At 36.2% G+C, this 19334-nt stretch overlaps 3 protein-coding genes across 4 annotated transcripts; 1 reads left to right on the top strand and 2 right to left on the bottom strand.

The window, feature by feature from the left end:
- Nucleotides 1-358: 358 nt before the first annotated feature.
- On the bottom strand, nucleotides 359-3474 carry VTE5 (phytol kinase 1 VTE5). The gene is given in 7 exon segments (XM_021961953.2): nucleotides 359-861; nucleotides 863-900; nucleotides 902-1011; nucleotides 1352-1467; nucleotides 1556-1687; nucleotides 1813-1880; nucleotides 3112-3474. Coding segments are annotated over 7 exon segments (924 nt in total). The 5' UTR covers nucleotides 3421-3474; the 3' UTR covers nucleotides 359-710.
- Nucleotides 3475-7999: 4525 nt separating this feature from the next.
- On the bottom strand, nucleotides 8000-14137 carry LOC110759837 (Transducin/WD40 repeat-like superfamily protein). Of its 2 annotated transcripts, none has more exons than XM_021961976.2 (9): nucleotides 13929-14137; nucleotides 13060-13154; nucleotides 12462-12530; nucleotides 12288-12377; nucleotides 11856-11988; nucleotides 11179-11297; nucleotides 10517-10584; nucleotides 9929-9977; nucleotides 8000-9214 (listed from the first exon to the last, which is right to left on the bottom strand). In XM_021961976.2, the coding sequence occupies exons 2-9, from the start codon at nucleotides 13105-13107 to the stop codon at nucleotides 8177-8179; spliced, it is 1614 nt and encodes a 537-aa protein (XP_021817668.1). In that variant the 5' UTR covers nucleotides 13108-13154; nucleotides 13929-14137; the 3' UTR covers nucleotides 8000-8176. The 2 variants fall into 2 exon arrangements, with proteins under 2 accessions (XP_021817668.1, XP_021817669.1); XM_021961977.2 differs by having other exon boundaries at nucleotides 13060-13148.
- A 318-nt stretch (nucleotides 14138-14455) lies between these two features.
- Nucleotides 14456-18856, top strand: PHF1 (phosphate transporter traffic facilitator1). Its single transcript, XM_021961982.2, has 10 exons — nucleotides 14456-14721; nucleotides 14931-15031; nucleotides 15903-16035; nucleotides 16141-16232; nucleotides 16657-16756; nucleotides 16879-16951; nucleotides 17031-17151; nucleotides 17557-17676; nucleotides 18276-18346; nucleotides 18449-18856. Exons 1-10 carry the CDS (start codon nucleotides 14533-14535, stop codon nucleotides 18643-18645), a joined length of 1197 nt encoding a protein of 398 aa, XP_021817674.1. The 5' UTR covers nucleotides 14456-14532; the 3' UTR covers nucleotides 18646-18856.
- Nucleotides 18857-19334: the final 478 nt, after the last annotated feature.

The raw sequence follows: 19334 nt of genomic DNA, 5'->3' as shown, positions 1-19334 counted from the left end.
AGAAAATTGTAACCCCGTGTCTTATCAAACACATGCCCTAAGCTCAAGCAAATAAATAATGTAATCCTGTGCCTTTTTTTAATTTATTCAACACCACACGAAACTCTCGTCTATGAGATTTGAACTCAAGACTTCCTTTAAAAAGTGGAGACTAAATGTCGTTAAACCAAATGATTTGATGCAACTTTAGAATCCGCTTTTGATTTTTTTTTTTAACCATGAGCTTGGATGCGAAGGGCAACCAATTGTGGTGATCAAATTGGCATATAAAACCCACCCAAGGTAGGGCTTAACCTAGGGACAATGCAGAATTGGCAATTGTTAGGCATATATGCAGTTCATAATCCGGAAGCCCATCTGTTGAAGCTACGATGCATTTGAAATTTAGCCCCTATACATTTTCACTTTTCGGTTACAAAAGGAAATCGAAAGAGGGGAATAGGCCAAATTCTGATCTTGGATACATGGGTAACTGCTCGCTAAGAATACAAAACAACTCAGAAAATAAGACCCTTTCTCATAGGATGGCCTGAAAATTAGCTAGACACTATTTACCTTGTTGGCTCTAAAATTGGTTTGCATTTTTGTTTTGCTCTATTTTTGTCAATGTGTCACAGAGCTCAATGGATGCGGTTTCGACTTGGATACATTCCCATTCACAACAGAGCTTTGAACGCTTAATCACTTGAGAGCCGAACGACAGCTACTCATTACAAAGAGAAACTCAAGTATGCTGCTGCCATGCTCACCAATGGAACAGATATATTGTCATCTAGTACATCTGTAATTGGAAGAGACTCCACTATTGTTGCCACCAGAGAAATCAATGCTACCTTTTCACTGTCTCGACCCAATTCAATGAAAATATCCCAGAAATGAGTAATAGTAGAGCATCCCAATGGGAAATCAAGAACCCAAAAAGAAACATGGATATGCTACCAGCCCAACTCTTTTTTTTATTATAAGGGATCTTTATGGACCCAAATTTTCTTCCCATGATATCAGCTACACCTATAACAGCCAAGTTGAAAAGGTTATCATTGCACTATTGGAAGCAGTAAGAGAAAATTTTCTTCCATACCACCAGTTATATACAGTCGTGTCGTGCGCGTATCTTATCTCTCTCATCACATGACATGCCATGATGAGAGAGATAGGACTAAAACTTACTGCAGCGGGTTCCCTGCCCTCTCTCACATGATGCGTGACGAGAGATGCATTGCAAGAGAAGGGTAGTGAATGTTACAGGTAAGTTCTTCTCGAGAGATAGACACGTCGTTGTATAAAACTGGTTTTTTGGAATAATGAGTAAGGGACATGTGAATTTGGTTGGAGAAACTAGAGAAGTTACCATCCCCACCACACATCATTGCCAAGGAGACCACTCCAACTGGAGACTCACGCCAGAATACAAGAGCACATAAAATCAAAATCAGAACATAATACAAAGGACCTCTAAGCAACTCCCTGCAGATGTTAAAAAAATGAAGCTAAATCACTCTGGCTTTAGAAAAATTAGCTGCAAGTATAAGGTTTAATTATTGGTAAAACTTACTTTGGGTTTCCTTCTCGAGTGACAGATTTGACTAGTCCTTCATTGGTGACTATGGAGAGGCCATGAAGAAGAAGCCTCAAGCAATTGACAAGGGGAACCACAGAGGCAAAGTAGCGAGCTGCTGTTGAGGTGCTATTCTAGGATGAAAGATGAGCTCAAGTAGTCAAGGAAACTTCTAGCACTGCCCGCTGGGGATATAAACGAATGAACAACAAACAAGTTGTAGAAATTCTGAACAAAACTAGCAAAAGGGTTACCTGAAAATTGGCCAGGAAAGCATGAAGAGCAGACCAGACAATATATGCACCAATTTTCTGCTTAAACTCTGCATTCAATTATTGTGTAAGCAAAGAAGAAATGTGAAAAACATCACATGCTACTTAACAAATAAAAAAGTAACACATTACGTATATTACAATTTATATGCTAATGATATAGGTGCACATTTTAAAGAGTAACGCTAGCGAGACCAAAACGCCACGAGTAAAACCTACATATGCCAAGGTGTATACCTCCTAGTGCCTATAACACGTATCAAACACTTATAGCACATTATAAGTGTTATAGACACAAAGGATATATACACCTCGTTAAGGTAAGTTTTCATCAAACACCACATGCTACGATATAACGTGATAAGTGCTATAGACACAAGGGGTGTATACACCCTGGTGCAGGTATGTTTTAATGAAACACCGCACGTTATTTATTATGTTTCATTTGCTCACAGTGATGTCCAACTGGCCTAGCCAACGTCTGCAAATTTACTTTCGACCTCAGTTATTTTTAAGAAGTAAAATCCTATTATGTCACCATTTTTTTAAATATTTTTTTTATCCAACATATGTTGTTGATAAGATTTGAACCAAATAGTGATTGGTTTATGTGACAAAAATTTGAGAAAAAGTTATAGGACTATATGCCATTATTGCTTCTTTTCTTTTAGAGCATCTCCAACCGATGTATCAAAAGTGCCTCATAAACATTTAACGGCTAGAAATAACAACTCACATCGCTCCAACCGATGTGTCAAAGCTGATGTGGAATGAAGGCTGGAGGTTGAGATGTTATTTTTGACATCCCAAAAGCAAGATGTCAAATGAATATTTTATTATTTTTTCTATTCTTTTCTTTTTAATTAAAAATAAATCAACACTAAAATGTAATAAAATAATAATTTAATTTTGACATATCGGGTGGAGTGTAAAGTTGTGTAAGATGTCAAATTGCCACATCAGCCATCAAATCTAAATTTGATGTTTAGTATTTGACATTTCCCTTGGAGATGCTCTTAGGTAGGCAAATATGGAGCTATTGTTTTTTTTTGGGTAAGTAAATGTTACCCCTTTAGTAAAATATTGTAAACAGAGAATAACAGAACAGTGTCAGTGGGGTTGTCCTACTTCCATTTTCAGCATTTCACAGATTCAAAATCAAAGAAGCAAATCTGTGACCAAAAACAGAACAAAAATTCCACAGGGTACCAGAAATGGAAAATCAAAATGGAAACAATTAATTGGAGATTTGAAGAAAAATCAATGGGAGAGCAAAATGACCTGCTGGAGAAGGTTTCGCTGCGTGAGATTGTCGAAGCAGAGGACGAGGCTGTAGGCGCCGGCGAGCACAAACGCGGTAGCTCCGGCGTCCTGCAAGAGGCCATCGGCGGCGGCGCTTAGGGCGGAGGCGGAAAGGGAGGGGCGTGGGAGAGCATGCGGCGCACGGTAGAGGATCTGGACACGTGGGAGCGGATGTGGGTAGCTGATGAGGAGGGTGGTGGGGCTGAGGCGATCCTGATGGCGCACGTTAGAGAAAGTGGGGAGGTGGAGAGAGGGGGTGGTTGGGGTGAAGGATAAGGGGCTCGTCATCAGAAAATAAAACTCACACCGAGTTCAAAGTAGTCTTTCCTTTTAATGACGGAAAACACAGTGACAGCACACGGGTTTTCCTCTTTTTTACCTTGACAACTGTACGACATATTTTGAAGTTTGAACCAAGTTTCGGAAATGGGTCATGCTAGGGAGACCAACTTTAGATACCAACTTGTGTACCAACTCTCTAATAGAGGTGGAGCCCATCAATACAATGGGTCCCACGCTCTATTAGAGAATTGGTACACAAGTTGGTATCTAAAGTTGGTCTCCCTAGAATTTTCCTTCGGAAATATCAATGGTCATTTCGAGAAAATATCGAAAATATGGTTTGAAAATGGTAAAAATTGAAAATAAATCATGGAATGTAAAATACATGAGTAACTTAATACCACATAGAGTTCCAATGAGATTCAAAAATTTTGCTATCTTCATCATCTTGATATTATTGATATCATCGCTATGTTTTGGCCAAATATTGTTGAAGCATGTGAGAAATTATCAATGTCTATATTTTTCGATATTATCGATAATTATATGATATATGTATGAATATTGTGAGAGTCCATTTTTTTTTTCCCAAATTTATTACAAAGGAATAAACATTATTATATGTATATTTATAAGTAATTATCTAGGTAAAAAAGAAATATATATTGTTTTGCATTGATAGTACTATTCTAATAATTATTTATATTTTATTTTATATATATTGGTTCTTGAAAAGATGGTTAGTTAGGATTTGTTGTTAGTTAAATTCACGTGTTCTTTTTTAAAATTTCTTTAAAGGTTTTGATTTAATTTAATTTTAATGCTTATTATTGTATGGCTATGTATTCTTTTTAAAAGGATAACTCCATATTTATACATGAATAGTAATTAAAAGTACACCTCCTTCTTGTTAGGGGGAGCATTTTTGCTCACCACTTTAACCATAGGTGTACCCTCACCACCCTCTTCAATGCTTGACACGTGTCCATAGACATAACTATGATTCCATAAATACAAAGCAAAAGTTAACTATGGTTATGTCTATGGACACGTGTCAAGCATTGAGGAGAGTGGTGAGGGTACACCTATGGTTAAAATGGTGAGCAAAAATGCACCCCTTGTTAGGTGTCAATGAGCATGTCACCCATGCATGATAGTAGCAAAGCTATGTTTACTAGCCTTGTCTACTCATCATTCTAACATGAAAATTGTTAGGATATAATTGGTGGAATTGGAGTCACCACGTGTCGTCATAGTCATTCTTTTCTTATCTGTTGTTGACTTTGAGTGCAAGGCCATACTGATATATATTACTTGGAGATTAAGTACTTACATAAATGTTGATATTATCATGTACTGTAGCTACCGTCTTCACTACACTGTAAATAGACCATTTCACTCCTTTGTTTTTCATTCTCATTTCAGCCAAGTTATGAAGCATTTGTAAGTTTGAACGAAGAAAAAAAAAATTACAGAGAAGAAGAAATATTAGAGAGAAATAGAGTGGGAGATTGAGTTTATGAATGCGGTAGAAAATTGGGAAACACCTTACATTTCTAGCAAAAGCTTTGATGTCAATGTAAGGGGTTTCTTGGAGGGGCCTTTTACAGGACTTGATTTAATTAAATTTCGTGAGCACTATGTTATGTGTGATATTATAATGGATGTTCTTGATATTATATAATGTTCTTGATGTGGGGTGTTTACATGTTAACTATTTGATTAATGTTGGCATGATCATATGTACATTGGTGATATTTAAATGATTACATTGTTTTTAGATATATGAGATATGTGAAAGACATAATTATATCATGTCATGGAAATTGGTTGGAGTTCTTGAGGAGGAAAAATACTAATGGAAAAAAGGGTAATAGAAATGATCTTTTGTGTAGTTGAGTCCAACTCTTGGCAAGTACCAGATCTCAAGGATCCCACAATGCTCATGGTTTTTATTGGGTGATATGGGACTGGCGACAGGAAGTTAGACAAGATGACTAACAAAAAGGGATTTATTGGATGATTGAGATAGGGGTAGTTCATATAAATGGGCATTCGAGACCAAGTGGTATAAGCATGGTATGAGACGTGCATGTCTGCTTGTCTAGTTATATGAATTAATGGGATTATATGAAGAGCATTCATGCATTATTATTAATAATGTGATATTTGGTTGTGTGATTGTATGTCACTTAATTTAGTTATAACAATTTACCGTAAAAAGGTTTATGTCCTTATTGAGTTGTGGTTTCGCTCCCCCCCTAACAGATTTGGCAGGTATTGAACTTAAAATCTAAAGCTTGTGATGATTTTGGCATATCTATAGAGTGTATTGTGTACATAGCTTGTGGATGAATAATGAGCTACTCTTTTAGTGAACTCTTGAGTATTTCTAACTTGAAAAATAATGTAAATTTTTTAAGATTTTAGATGTATTCGTTTCTGCTGAATATTCTATGTGAAATATTTATTTTATATTTCTTCACATTTTAGTTATAGTTTTTATTAAATTCTATAATTAAGGTGTGAATCACGTCTTAACCCTAAGTTGGGTAAATCCTTGAGTTGGGGCATGATAGATATGTTCCAAAATATCCTAGACCCAAAAGAACGATAATATTGACAATATTTCGTCAATATTATTGATATTTTAGTCCTTGTTTTGAACTGACTGTGTGAGATTCTATATTTACTTTGCTCTTCCGCTAGTATCATTTACATTTAAAAAAAAAAGTGGTTAAAAATATTTACCCATGCAGTCGAGATCCTAGATTCAATTCCCTCTTCCCCAATATCGCCTATATAAAAGAAAAAAAGTTATTTTAAAGAAACATTTATGACATTAGAGAATAAAGAATAGTGGTTTAATTGCTTGTCAAAGCAAAGCAATCTAAATTCAACAAAATGAATCACTGGACAGATTGCTTTGGTTTGGTAGAGCCAGGAGTTTATTGGGAGGAATATATATATATATATATACATATATATATATCTCCCTTATATTGAGGGATTCCTCAAATAATTTATTTGAGGGGGCACCCTTTAGAAGGGCAGATACTATTCACATGAATAGTCACTACCCTAGCAATTTTTTATTATGCATTCCCACCTATTTCTATGGCAACTCAAGGGCAACCACTATTCACATGGGATATGAGGAGAGGAATTTGTATGGATTTTGGTGTGGGAAGTGAAGAACATGGCTAGGTATTTATAGAATAAATTTATGAATTTCTTGGTATTTTTTTCCCTTTTTTTTTCTTCAATTTTTTGGTATTTAAATTGACCGACGTCACACTACAAGCCCCACAAAGGAAAAGTTACCATGGCAAAAAGTGGGCCCATGAAAGTGAGCAAGCTTGAAAGCAAGACTTGTTTTGGGCTGTTGCCTGGGTAAGCTAACGCCAGAGACTAATTTAAATACAATTTTTTTTTATAAAAAAAATACCCAAAAATTTAGAATTTGTTTTTTCTATAAATAGCTAGTCATGTTCTTCACTTCTCACACCAAAATTCATACATATTCCTCTCCTCATATCTCATATAAATAGTGGTTGGCATGGCGATGGGTGGGAATGCGTCAAAAAATTGTTAGGGCAGTCACTATTCACATGAATAGTATTTGCCCTTACTTGCCCTGGGTGCATTTTTGCTCACCACTTTAACCATAGGTGTACCCTCACCACCATTCTCAATGCTTGACATGTGTCCATAGACATAATCATGATTCCATAAATACAAAGCAAAAGTTAACTATGGTTATGTATATGGACACGTGTCAAGCATTGATGATGGTGGTGAGGGTACACCTATGGTTAAAGTGGTAAGCAAAAATGCTCCCACTTGCCCTCAACGATCCAAACCAACTATTTTTCACATCTTTATTCAAATATCATCCTTGCAAAAAATCATGCAAATTGAAAATCATTAAGGCATCTAATTGGAATCAACAAAATCAATGATCATGGTGCTTCAAGAAAGTACTTGAATTTCAATAATTTAATTAAGTGGTCAAATGATATTGAATTCAAATGATTTTTTTGTAGAGATGATCTTTGAATGAATATCTATAAAATATACGTTGGGATTAGTGAAATACAATGCGGAGTGAGCCCTACATATAATGCAGACTGAGCCCTACAAGAATGTTGCTCAAATAAGCTTATTTGAGGGATTCCTCAATGGAAACTCTCTGTATATATATATAAGATGAATGAAGAGTACTACATTTTCTTTAGGATGAGATTGGCTAATTTCCACTAAATAGGATGAACTTTCCAAAAATTAGCACTAGCCTAAGGGTGGCTTCACGCTTGCTTTTGCTACCAATTTGATACTTAAACCGAAACAATTCGAATCGTGATGTTTAACTGATTCTACGTACGATTTGAGGCCGAATTGATCTATATTTCCACTAAAACGTACGGGAGGTTGAACTCATGCCATGGATTCAATACGCCGGTTAAGCTTGCCATTTGAGCTCATGTTATTTGTGCTGAACCAGATCAATCTGGACAACATAGTTTAACCGAAATGCATAATCCTATGAATATTAGATTTACATGAATCCTACTGAACTGAAATCAAATCCCAAATCTGAAATTTGAATTATGGGGATGAGCTTGGAAACTAGAACCCCTTTGGCTCGTACTTTTACTGATAGATAAATGGAAAAGTTATTTTTGATTGAAGACAAACAAACACAAATCACAAAAGAATAACATTGAATTAAAATACAACACCTTAACCTAGATTAGCACAACTATGTAGCTGATTTCTTGCGAGAAAACCGCTGCAAAGATGTTGGTAGCTCCACTTGCTCAATTACTTTCTGCTTCTTCCTAGCCACTTGTTCTTCCTCTTTCTTTTGTTGCTCCAAGAAAGGCCTCTTGGCATTCGCAACTATCTCCTGCTTCTTCTTTGTCCTCTTACTCGGCTTATTCCTTCCTTTTGTTTTCTTCTTTGGTTCAATGCCCTTGACCGCTTCCACAGCGGCTTCCATGTCGGCTTCTTTCTCCTCCTTTGTTTTCTTCTCTTTCCTCCTCTGAGGCTTTACTGTGCCAATCTTTGTGGGATTCAACATGATTGTCTCAGGCGGGAGCTTATCAAGTAGAGAGTGCACTTCCCTCTCTCTTCTCTGTTTAGATGTTTCAAATGGATTCGCCACCCAAGAATCAAAGTTGGGTTCCCCAGAACCAGGAATCAGAATACTAGACCACCCCATGGAGTGCCCTATGCCGAGAACATCTTCATAAGGTCGAAACAACACTTTTTCTACTTGGTAACCTTTAATTATTTTATGAGTCATATAATTATTGTAGTTCTGAGTCCCAGATGAATCTCTAAGGATCTGTACAAATGATGAAGTTGAACGAGCAAGCAGACCTTTCTGACTGAAATCAAGAGTATCTGCATTCCCCGGCAAAGTCTGGAGTGGCTCATCCTTAAGGTTCCTCAAATCCCAAAGCATAATTTTCTTCTCTTTCCCAGCTGTGGCCATGAGATGGCCATTTGGGTGGAATGCCATTGCCGTGATGGGCCCCTTGTGACACAGCCTCTTGAGAATAGCAGCAGAGCTTGTAGGCTTCCACATGGAAACTGTACCAAGTGAATGACCCAAAGCAACAACCCCATTGTAGGGGTTCACCTGCATCACATCAGTACGGCCTAAGCCAGTCCTGTAATTAGCTACCATCCCGCCCATTGTTACATCCTGATAACGAAGCTGCCCAGATTTGTTTATTGATGCCAAGAGAAAATGGTTTTTCAGAAATTGAAGCCTTAAAACCGCGCCATGTTCCTACATGATAAGAAGTATAACTTTAGCTCCATACAGACGCAGCTGAAAACCATTCACTTAACTATTAAAGGAGACTGCACAACAGATCACAAGGAACTATTTGACTTGTAAGAATATTAGACCAAATTATGGAATAAGCTGCATATATACGAGGAACACTGTTCCTAGAAATTGAACGCCTAGAGCACAATTACACAAAAAGGCTAGCAACTGACTTTTAAGATTCTGGCTCGATACTTTATCTCATATTATTCAACATGTTTGACCTGCCTAAGAATTTACCTAAACCAATTTATTAATGGGATAAAGGCAGAAATCACAGTTCAGAAAATCAAGTTTTAACTGTGAACCCAGGATAGATTAAATATCTATTTATGAAGTGACCACAAGTCGCAGATTATGATTTGAGAAAAGAAAGAAGGGAGTAATCTTAAAATACTGCTATTTTCCCAGAGCATCACCAACCTATCTGAAGAGCTTTTAAACTCTACGCAATCTATAATATAAACTCATTAGGAGCATGAACAGAAGATATAATTGATTAGCCAGTTCACAATACATGCACTGTAATGAGACAGCTCAAACAAAGACCTGGGATAAGAAAATAAACACTTGCACAATAATTAGTATTGTGTTACTAATAGTAGGGAAAAGCCTTTAAATCATTGAGAGCCATGTAGTTAGACAACAATCTATTCAACACAGTAAGCTAACCTTTAAGCAATGAAGTTCAGTGCCATCCCTGTTATAAATATATGGATACCTGTTGTTAATTAAAATGGTTAGCACCTCTAAACAAGATTAAACATCAATCTTAAGTAGAAGATAAACTAGTGAAAATTACAAAAAGAGATTTTGCTTATAAGTTGAACTCGTGTGTTTATTCACATTGCAAGGAAAAGAAAAAAATACATGTACGTAACCGAAGGCCATGGTAGAGAATATTGGCTCAAACAACATAATGTGAATCCTCCAACAAGTACACAGGGCTAAATCAATGTATATAAAATGGGACAAAAGTGCATCACCATGCCACCACCAGGGATAAAGAAAAATGTGGTTGTGAGAAAAATCTATAATCTGCTGGATCAACAAGTCAGTTTAAAGTAGATTGAGCAGGTTTTAGTAATATCTGGAGTTGTCCATTTGTCCAAATAAAAATTGTACAATGGGAGTATTCGATGTTTGGCAATATTAGTCACATGCAACAGAAAAAAATTTCCATCTATAATCTATCCTGTAAATGTAAAAAGATTACCAAACTACAGAACATTAATTTAAGTGAAGCAAACAGTTTTATACTTTTTCTGGGCAGCAGCAAAGAACAACTCATTGTGCAAGAACACCACATCACGCACTGTTTCTCTAACCTGAACAAACAATTAGCTAATCAGTTCAATGTTCCAGTTAAACCACGAAGTACAAATCAAACAAGGACCCAACATTTGCGCATAACATTTAAAAACATAGAAAACCACTAATGAACTAAATGTACATTGAGGAAAACAATAAAGGGTTTACTACAGTAACATCCACCCATCTAAACTTTCACATTTGGACAGTGGGAAGCTACAACTACATCAAACTGATAATTTGACTCAAAACATATCACAACTTGATAAGGTTCAAAGATTAAATTGCTTAAAATGTACTTGCTTGATGCCTTTCATTCTCTCTCCCGCAACTCTTATCTTCATAACGTTGGTTACAAAATTCAGAATCTAATCTGGTGCATCAAATTCCACACTAGTACATTATATCTTTGCATATGAAGACTAAGACATGGGGACATGGCTGCAAGAAACATATCTAAATCAATCTAGCAAGAGGCGAACAATTTTGGTAAGAAAAAAAGAGAGGCAAACAATCATGTATAATATAAGGTCAAAGTATCTGACTGAAAAGGTATTACTACTCGGTAGAAAAAATATAGTTTTATTTTGAATTCATACTGCCCAAAATACCTGAATTTCTTTAACCAGGCTCATATTCTTCATGTCTAAAATAGCCAGATGGCCCTTGCGTCCACCAGCTGCCATATACCGACCACTTGAGGTGAAATCCAGTGTGTAAGGACCAAGATCTGCAGATAAGAATTAGGTTTAAGTCATAAATTTTAGAGTAAGATTTGTGATGCAGGAGACCTCACAAATCATAAACCTGCTTTTAGATCTCACAAAGAAATCTGCCTTATTTTTAATATCTACTATAAATGCAACGTTATCGATCCCACATTCAACCCCTTGAACCATTATCTCAACTAATATCCAGCACCCAACAAAGCTATATTTTTTATTCTGCTCCAGTTCGTTTATTTCTTCTTTCCACCAAATATCAATGGACTTATCTGAAAACCCTGTAAAAAGAAAAGAATATTTCCAGTTTTCTTTTCATTGTTTATTGTCGATAAATCAGGATATTCCAAATTCTACTCTCTTCTCAGTCAATACAGGTCATCCCAAAACTAATTTTGCTTAGGCCAGTTGAATCAGAATTTGCATAACTGAAATGAAAAAAGCCACACAACCAGATATAGGACATGAAAACTTTCAACTTCAATAAGGAAAACAATAAAGTTTGAATGAAAAATTCTGACTGACTGTTAATCATTAGAAATCAATAAAAACGTTTAGGTTTCAACCTGGTAAGACAATATCATATTGACTCCTCGCGCTTAAGATATCTACTTCACAAGCAATTGATTCTTGTTTGATCCTCCATGTTTTCTCTATGCCTTCAGCCTCCAAATAGCCTCCCTCACTTGGCAGAAGCCACTATAATTTTGATCACAAATGAAAATTCATTAAAGTCTATTGTTATTACATCTACTAAAAGAAAAGGAGAAGCAAAACATCTTGTAGAAGATCAGCTTGTATGAACTAAATCCAGTGAATCAGAGAAAACTATAATTCAGATGAAAAGCAAACAGCATACGACTGGAAAAAAATTCAAACCATAGCTGAATCTATACAAATTAATACAAAAGCCAACAGAATGCTTAAGCATGACTGTATGTTAGATTTTTCCCCTTCTGCTATAACAGAACGACAGATCACATTCAATAAAAATTCACCTTCTCAGCCTTGGCAGCTGCTTGTGCAGATTTTCCAAACAATTCTTCTCTAACAGCAAGTTGACCCTTCAATTTTTTATCTTGCAAGCCCTACAAACACGACAATCCAAGATGCAATAAGAAATAAACAAGTCAAATTTCATGAAAAGTCAAATTCCCTTTACAATACGGTACCTCCAAATTAGTTTTTTCGCCTCTAAGAAACTTCTTCACTCTGATATCTAACTCATCAGAGATCTTCTCCTGCAAATGAAAATATGAACCATTTATTTTCTAATCGTGTAACAGGAATCCATATATTTACATAAGAACCTAGTGTTCAGCTCTCATGTTGGAGGAGTGAGATAGTGGAGATATGTAAAGAAGGTGTCAAGATTACAGCTCAGATTGCTTAAATGGTCAGGCACATTCCAAGTATGTAGCTAGAAAAAAATAAAAACAGATGAGAGTTTAACTATTTTCACAAGTATTACTTATAAACAGCCGAATGTGGTTAGAAAGCAGGAAGCAACAAAGAGAGTAGTACAATCAGGTAAGAAGAAATGGCCAAAATATCATGTTCAGTAAAAAAAAAATACAAAAAAAACTACTATAAGCAAAATGCCAAAATATTTACAATCGAATATCTTAACCAAACAGATGATCCGAGCAAACATCTATGAGACTGAATAGAACCATAATTGCAAGCACATGTTGAGGGACTGCTAGTGCTAGATAAGATATAATTGGTTGATTTTCATTTGGATAAAATAAAATGAGAATTAATGCATACCTGTTCAGATGTAGGCATAATACTGCCATCGTCTTGTTTCACACCCATCTTGCTTAATCCAGTTTCGTATTCGTAAAATACAAAATGCCCTGAAACTTGATGAGTAATGCAATTCAACTACAATATTCAATTTTTTCTAAAACAAGAATAAATAAAATGGTTCACATAATCTTTTAACTGGAGAATCCATATCCTATCTCGAGCTACACCTATACACATTCTGTACAAACTAGAAAACCCAACTCAAAAGGTGAATTTTGAATATCAAAACACTGAATTGAAGAGGAAAGAGGACAGAAAAAACTCAATGCATTAAGAAAAAGAAGAAGTAAATGCAAAAAGAAATCTATTAATATCAATGTATTATGAACAAATTCACATTAAATTGTGATCGTTGGACCTTCATGAAGGGCCAGGGTTAGAAAGCTCAGGCAAACTTAGGAGCAGAGATTATTCTGAGAGAAGCAGGACCCCTATTCAATTACAATCCATAAAATCCACAAGGGTTTATTAATCCTTTAAAATCCATTCAGAATTGATTATTGTTTGAGACAATCAAATTTTGGGTTTTGTCAAGAAAGGACAGAGACACTACTACCCTATCAAAAGAAAAATAATAGAAACATATGAACTGAAATGAAGTACGACACATACAGTAGCACAGAAAGTGTAAGCAAAAGATTTTTACAAGAACAAAACACAAGATACGAAGTCAGTATGCAGATACTGTGTTGGTACCTAAATTACTTAAAAGCAATAATGAAAAAGAAAACAATATCCAACATGTTTCATGGAGACATATCACCAAACAGTTGGTGTGCATCTTGGAGAGCATTTTATGATGCACCCTCAGTGAGTTAAGGCAATACCTCTCTGGTCCCAATTTAGTCGCTGTTTCTGGAGACTGCGAGAGAGAGAGAGACAGAGAGCTCAGCCCTTCAATGCGTCTCTGACAGATAACAAGATATACCCGAGACCGAAATGGAAGCTTAGGCTTTGTTGGGCAACAGAGCTTTGAAATTTCACGACGGAGAACCAGAAAAACGGTAGGGTTTTAGTATAGAGGTTTTGCTGCAGGAAAAAAAAACGAAAAAAAATGGAAAAGACAAAGGTTGGGCCAATGGGCTGAGCACAAACCATAATGGGCCTTACCAGGCCCAAACCTAGTCCTGGAGGGAAAAGAAAAAAGAAAAAAACGCACAGAATCTTTGGAGCGAATATCCGTCAACAAAGTTGACATCGTCCCATCCCACCAACAACATCGTTATCAGCATCATCGTCGTCGATACAGCTCCGTGGGACCCACAACGACAACAACATGGTCGTCGTTCTTGTACCTTTGGGGGTTTTGCTGGGGTCCATTTTTACTTCTATAAATAAATAAATATCCAGAGAGAAAACTAACGAAATTTCTAATTCTTTCCGTGTCAGATTTTGCCTCTATTTTCTCTCTCTTCTCGGAAATTGAACTGAATGGCTAGCGGTGGGGCAGAACAGCAGGGTCCGGTGACGTGCGGGTCGTGGATCCGACGGCCCGAAAGCGCCAATTGGGCGGTGTTCGGGAGGTCCAGGCCTAAGGATTCTTCTTCGTCGTCGTCTTCTTCAGTTCTCGAGATATTCTCCTTCGACCCCAAGACTACTTCTCTCGCTTCCTCTCCCCTGGTCTCCCTCTCTTTCTAAAATCTCTTTTTATTTGAAATTTACAAGCTTTGGATGCAATTTTTTCTGCCCTGTGAATTGGGTATTCGTATTTTGGGTTTTTTTGTTTTACCGGTTTGACCCAAGAGAGCTTGAAGAAAGGGTTGACTTTTTTGTTTGCTTGCGTTTGACTTTAATTTTTGTTTTGTGTGTGTTTTGGATTGATTGTTTAGACTACATATGTGCTTGAAGAAGTGGAGGGTGAGCCAGTTTCCATTGCGGTGCACCCAACCGGGGACGACATCGTTTGCTCTACCTCTAATGGTGGCTGCAAGTGAGCTTTCTTTCTCTTCTAGTGATTTTGTTTTTCGAAATTTAACAGCTGTTTTTGTTATTTTATATCCGTGGTACTTTTTTTTATTTTTTTATTGTGGGTTTCTTTTTGTTTCCCAATTTGATGCTAATAATTAGTTGACGCCTTTTATAAGTTTAAAGAACCTTTTTTTTAAAGCTGTCCTTGTTTATTGGTTTATGGTGTTTGATCATTAAAGCTTGCTCAAACTGTACTGTTGTTTGATGTTGTTGGAGAGTAGCAGTGCTGTTTGATTGCTAAAACTGGAGCGTAAAGCTTCCCATCTGATGCACTGCTTCATTGTTGTAATAGTACTATAATTATTAGTGCTTGGATAGGATATGTGGGTACACATCTGTGGAATATATTTTCTTTTTTAAGTGCTTTTTTATTTTTATTTAATTTCGGTGGCAAGGTTCAAATATTTGGTTTTCTTGAACCGTTTTAAATTTAGAACCCAGAAGATAAGTTTTTTGGGTCTTCCATATGCTTTATTTTCCTACTATCACTGCTTTTTGTTTGCACATTTTGACTTCACTTCAACAAAAGAACATGATCTCTGTATAAAGATATTATTCAAATTTAAGGTGGAGTTTGTTAGGATTAAACCAAGATAGAGACAAGAGCATGATGGGGATACTTTTCTCGTATAAATTGTTGCTCAACTTGCCGGTGTTTGTTGGCTGATTGAGCTTCTTTTCCTCCTGCTCCTCCTCTTTCTGTGTTAGCTAGTCTGTTTATTGAGATTTTAGTGGAGGTTATGTAGTCCTCAAGTGTGGCCACATTGAGTATTTTTCCTTGAGTTGTCAGTATATCTCATATATTGAATTATATTTTTTTGGGAGAAATGCAGATTGTTTGAGTTATATGGCCAAGAATCAAATGCAAAGCTGCTGGCAAAAGAACTAGCTCCTTTGAATGGAATTGGTCCACAGAAGTGTCTAGCTTTTAGTGTTGATGGATCTAAATTGGCTACTGGTGGAGTGGTAAGCAATAATCTGTATTACTGTCCATTTTCACCATACACGTCTCGTGCTGCAGCTTAATTTTTATGCCAAACATTTATTTAATCATGCCCTAATCAACTTTAGGATGGGCATTTGAGAATTTTGGAGTGGCCAAGCCTCCGAATAATTTTAGATGAACCAAAAGCGCACAAGTCGGTTCGTGATTTGGATTTCAGGTGAGGAAAATGCTTGTTGATTGTCTTGTGTACATTTAAATACAGATAACAAGGCATAAGAAAATGCTATAATCAGATATCTGTTTACATTTTGTTGGATTGGGCATTGTCATATGATTGAGCAAGAAGAGTTATGTATCTTAATCAATGCTACTGCAGTTACATAGGAGAAGGCCATGCTGTTTTCCCGCAGTACTTATTCCACTCATCTAAGAATCTCAAACAAACCACCTGTCTTGGTTGAATTTAGTATAAGCAAAGATGAATTGGTTATATAATGAAAATAAAAGACGTTAATGGATTCTTTTTCCCTTTCATTTTCTTTTGGTGTATGGAGTCTATAGACTGGAATCTTTTAAGAAGATTTGCACAGTTTTCCTATACTGGATTTTGAATGTTTTGGTCTATGTTTATCCTACTCTAGCCTAGACTCTGAGTTCTTAGCTTCAACATCTACTGATGGGGCAGCAAGAATATGGAAGATGGAAGATTGTGTTCCTTTGACTACTTTGACTCGCAACTCGGTATGGCTTATTCATTTAAAATTTTGAAATATATTGCCTTTTTTTCTCCTATCTTGCATAATATTTGGTGTGTTTTTTTTGGGTGGAATCTTGAGGTAATATTTGGAGTTTAATTCATGCAGGATGAAAAGATTGAACTCTGTCGGTTTTCTAAGGATGGAACAAAACCCTTTCTATTTTGCACTGTTCAAAAAGGTCTACCTCTCTAAAATAATTCTGTACTGCTATATCATTGTTTCTCAGACAATTAAATATATTTGTTTTAATCAAACAGGTGATAAAGCTTTCACCGCAGTTTGGGACATAAGTACATGGACTAAAATTGGGCATAAGAGGCTACTTAAAAAGTCTGCTTCCGTTATGTCCGTCAGCAAGGATGGGAAATATCTTGCTCTGTAAGTGCTTTACTGCATTTTATCTTGTGTTTATATACTAGGCTTTAAATGAGAATTTGTTAAACAATAAATTGCTCTGATGGTGCATCGAATTGAACATTAAACATCTCTGGTAATTAGACTGGTTCATATTTATAATGAATTGAGTGCTAATGTAATATACACATAGATATGCCTGCTCACACGCCCTTTTAAGAGAGAGGACAAATCTTTCAAATGTTCTATGTTGATGTGAATCAGTGAAATATATTAATTGACTGGTTATTATGTTCTTTCTTTGGCTCAATGATGAGTCACTCCACATTTGGATACAGTGCTTTGATGATTTGGTAAATATTATCAGAATGTTGTTGTTGGGACATAGTTTACGATATCGGTTTCACCAGTTTTTTCTTTAAATTGCAGAGGAAGCAAAGATGGAGATATTTGTGTGGTTGAAGTTAAGAAAATGGAGATTTGCCACTGGAGTAAGAGGCTACACCTGGGTACATGCATTGAAACTCTGGAGTTTTGTCCCACTGAAAGGTAAGGCCCTTCCAACCAATACAGTTTTGTGAATTACTACTGACATGTTTTTGTATGTTGCATTACCATAATTGATTGACCCGTGCTTAACAATCAATCCATTCCTTGACCGTGATTTAAATATAATAAAATTTGACTTTATTTTGTAATGCAGATAGATTTGCTGTATAATTTGCATATGTTATAGAGAAGGTTTTACTTGTGTTATTAGAGCTCATCTTGTTTTCAGATCTCAGGTCGCGCTAGATGCACTTTCGTAGTATGTATTTTTCATGAAAATGCTTCTTTAGAGGCCATTTCCTTGGTATTCATTCTATTGAATGTTTAAGGATCGGCACACAACTTTCTTCTAATTTTCTTAATGCTTCTATTTGCCTTCATTGAACAGCATTGGAATTATAGTCTTGCACAGGAAGGGGCTTTAACTTTGGAAAAGATTTTCTTGTTTCTTTTTCTTCTGCATTGGAATGCTAAAGTAGAGTACTAAGTGTTGCTGGAAACTTCCAATGAAATTTAACTTTAGACATGTTTTGTAACCCAAAAAATTTGGAGTATGTAATTCTTTGGTTATTGGATGCTCACGTTTTTCTTGGTTTCAGGGTTGTGCTCACTACTTCTAATGAATGGGGGGCTGTTGTAACTAAGTTAAATGTTCCAGCAGATTGGAAAGGTACTCTCTCTCTCTCTCTCTCTGTTTTCTTCTTCTTTTGTTGTTATATATTTTTTTGTGTGTGGTTTGACAGGTTTGTTTACCCTTGTTCCAAATATGCAGAGTGGCAGATCTATATGGTGCTTTTAGGACTGTTTTTAGCATCCGCTGTCGCCTTTTACATCTTCTTCGAGAACTCTGATTCATTTTGGAACTTCCCTCTTGGAAGAAATCAACCAGCAAGACCGCACTTGGGAGCATTTTTAAGAGATTCAAAGTCTTCTGATGACAGAAATATTTGGGGTCCGGTTGATATGTGATGATTTTTATTGTCCACTCTCTACGACCGATGGGAAGAAATGTCATATCGGTAACTGAACAAAAACCATGCTCATTAAGTCTCCAAGCTAACCTAGTTTTATTTCAATCCTATGGGACATTATTTTTGTGGTGTATATAGCATTCACAGAAATGTAGTAGAGAATTTCTTCCTCTTCACAATGCATAATTGATTTAAATTTGTTGTGGGAAGCCTGAGTGTTGTGTGATTGCATTTATGCGCATAGTGTTTTTCGTCCAGCTACGAGGTGTTCTTGATTATGCATGATACTTTGGTTTTTTTCTTTTCATATGCATAAGGGGGCTCACTGCCCATAGCAGTACTTGCCGATGGTTGAATTCTTAAGAGTCCTTACCGTATTTGCCTTTTTTCCTTACTAAATTTTCCTATTCTGAGTTGACATCTTCTTCTTAGTCAAAAGTATTATGTAGTATTGTAGTGAGGTCATCTCTTCTCTTGAGGCGAAATAGAAAAAGAATGGTAATTTCCTCTCCTCATCAGAAGTTGAAGAAGAAAAATGCCCTCATTGACTGAGACTTCTCCCCCAATAATATAAAAACAAAAATGAAAAAAACATTTCCGGTGATCTTTTTTTTTTCCTTCTAAAAAAGATCTGGGTATCCATATGCTGATAGCATGTTGTACTGGTCTAGTAAATTTTGGTGTACA

The sequence above is a fragment of the Prunus avium genome, chromosome 2, assembly GCF_965620075.1.
Source record: "Prunus avium chromosome 2, drPruAviu1.hap1.1, whole genome shotgun sequence".
In the NCBI taxonomy this organism is placed as follows: domain Eukaryota; kingdom Viridiplantae; phylum Streptophyta; class Magnoliopsida; order Rosales; family Rosaceae; genus Prunus; species Prunus avium.
This window is presented reverse-complemented; position numbering and strand designations above follow the sequence as displayed.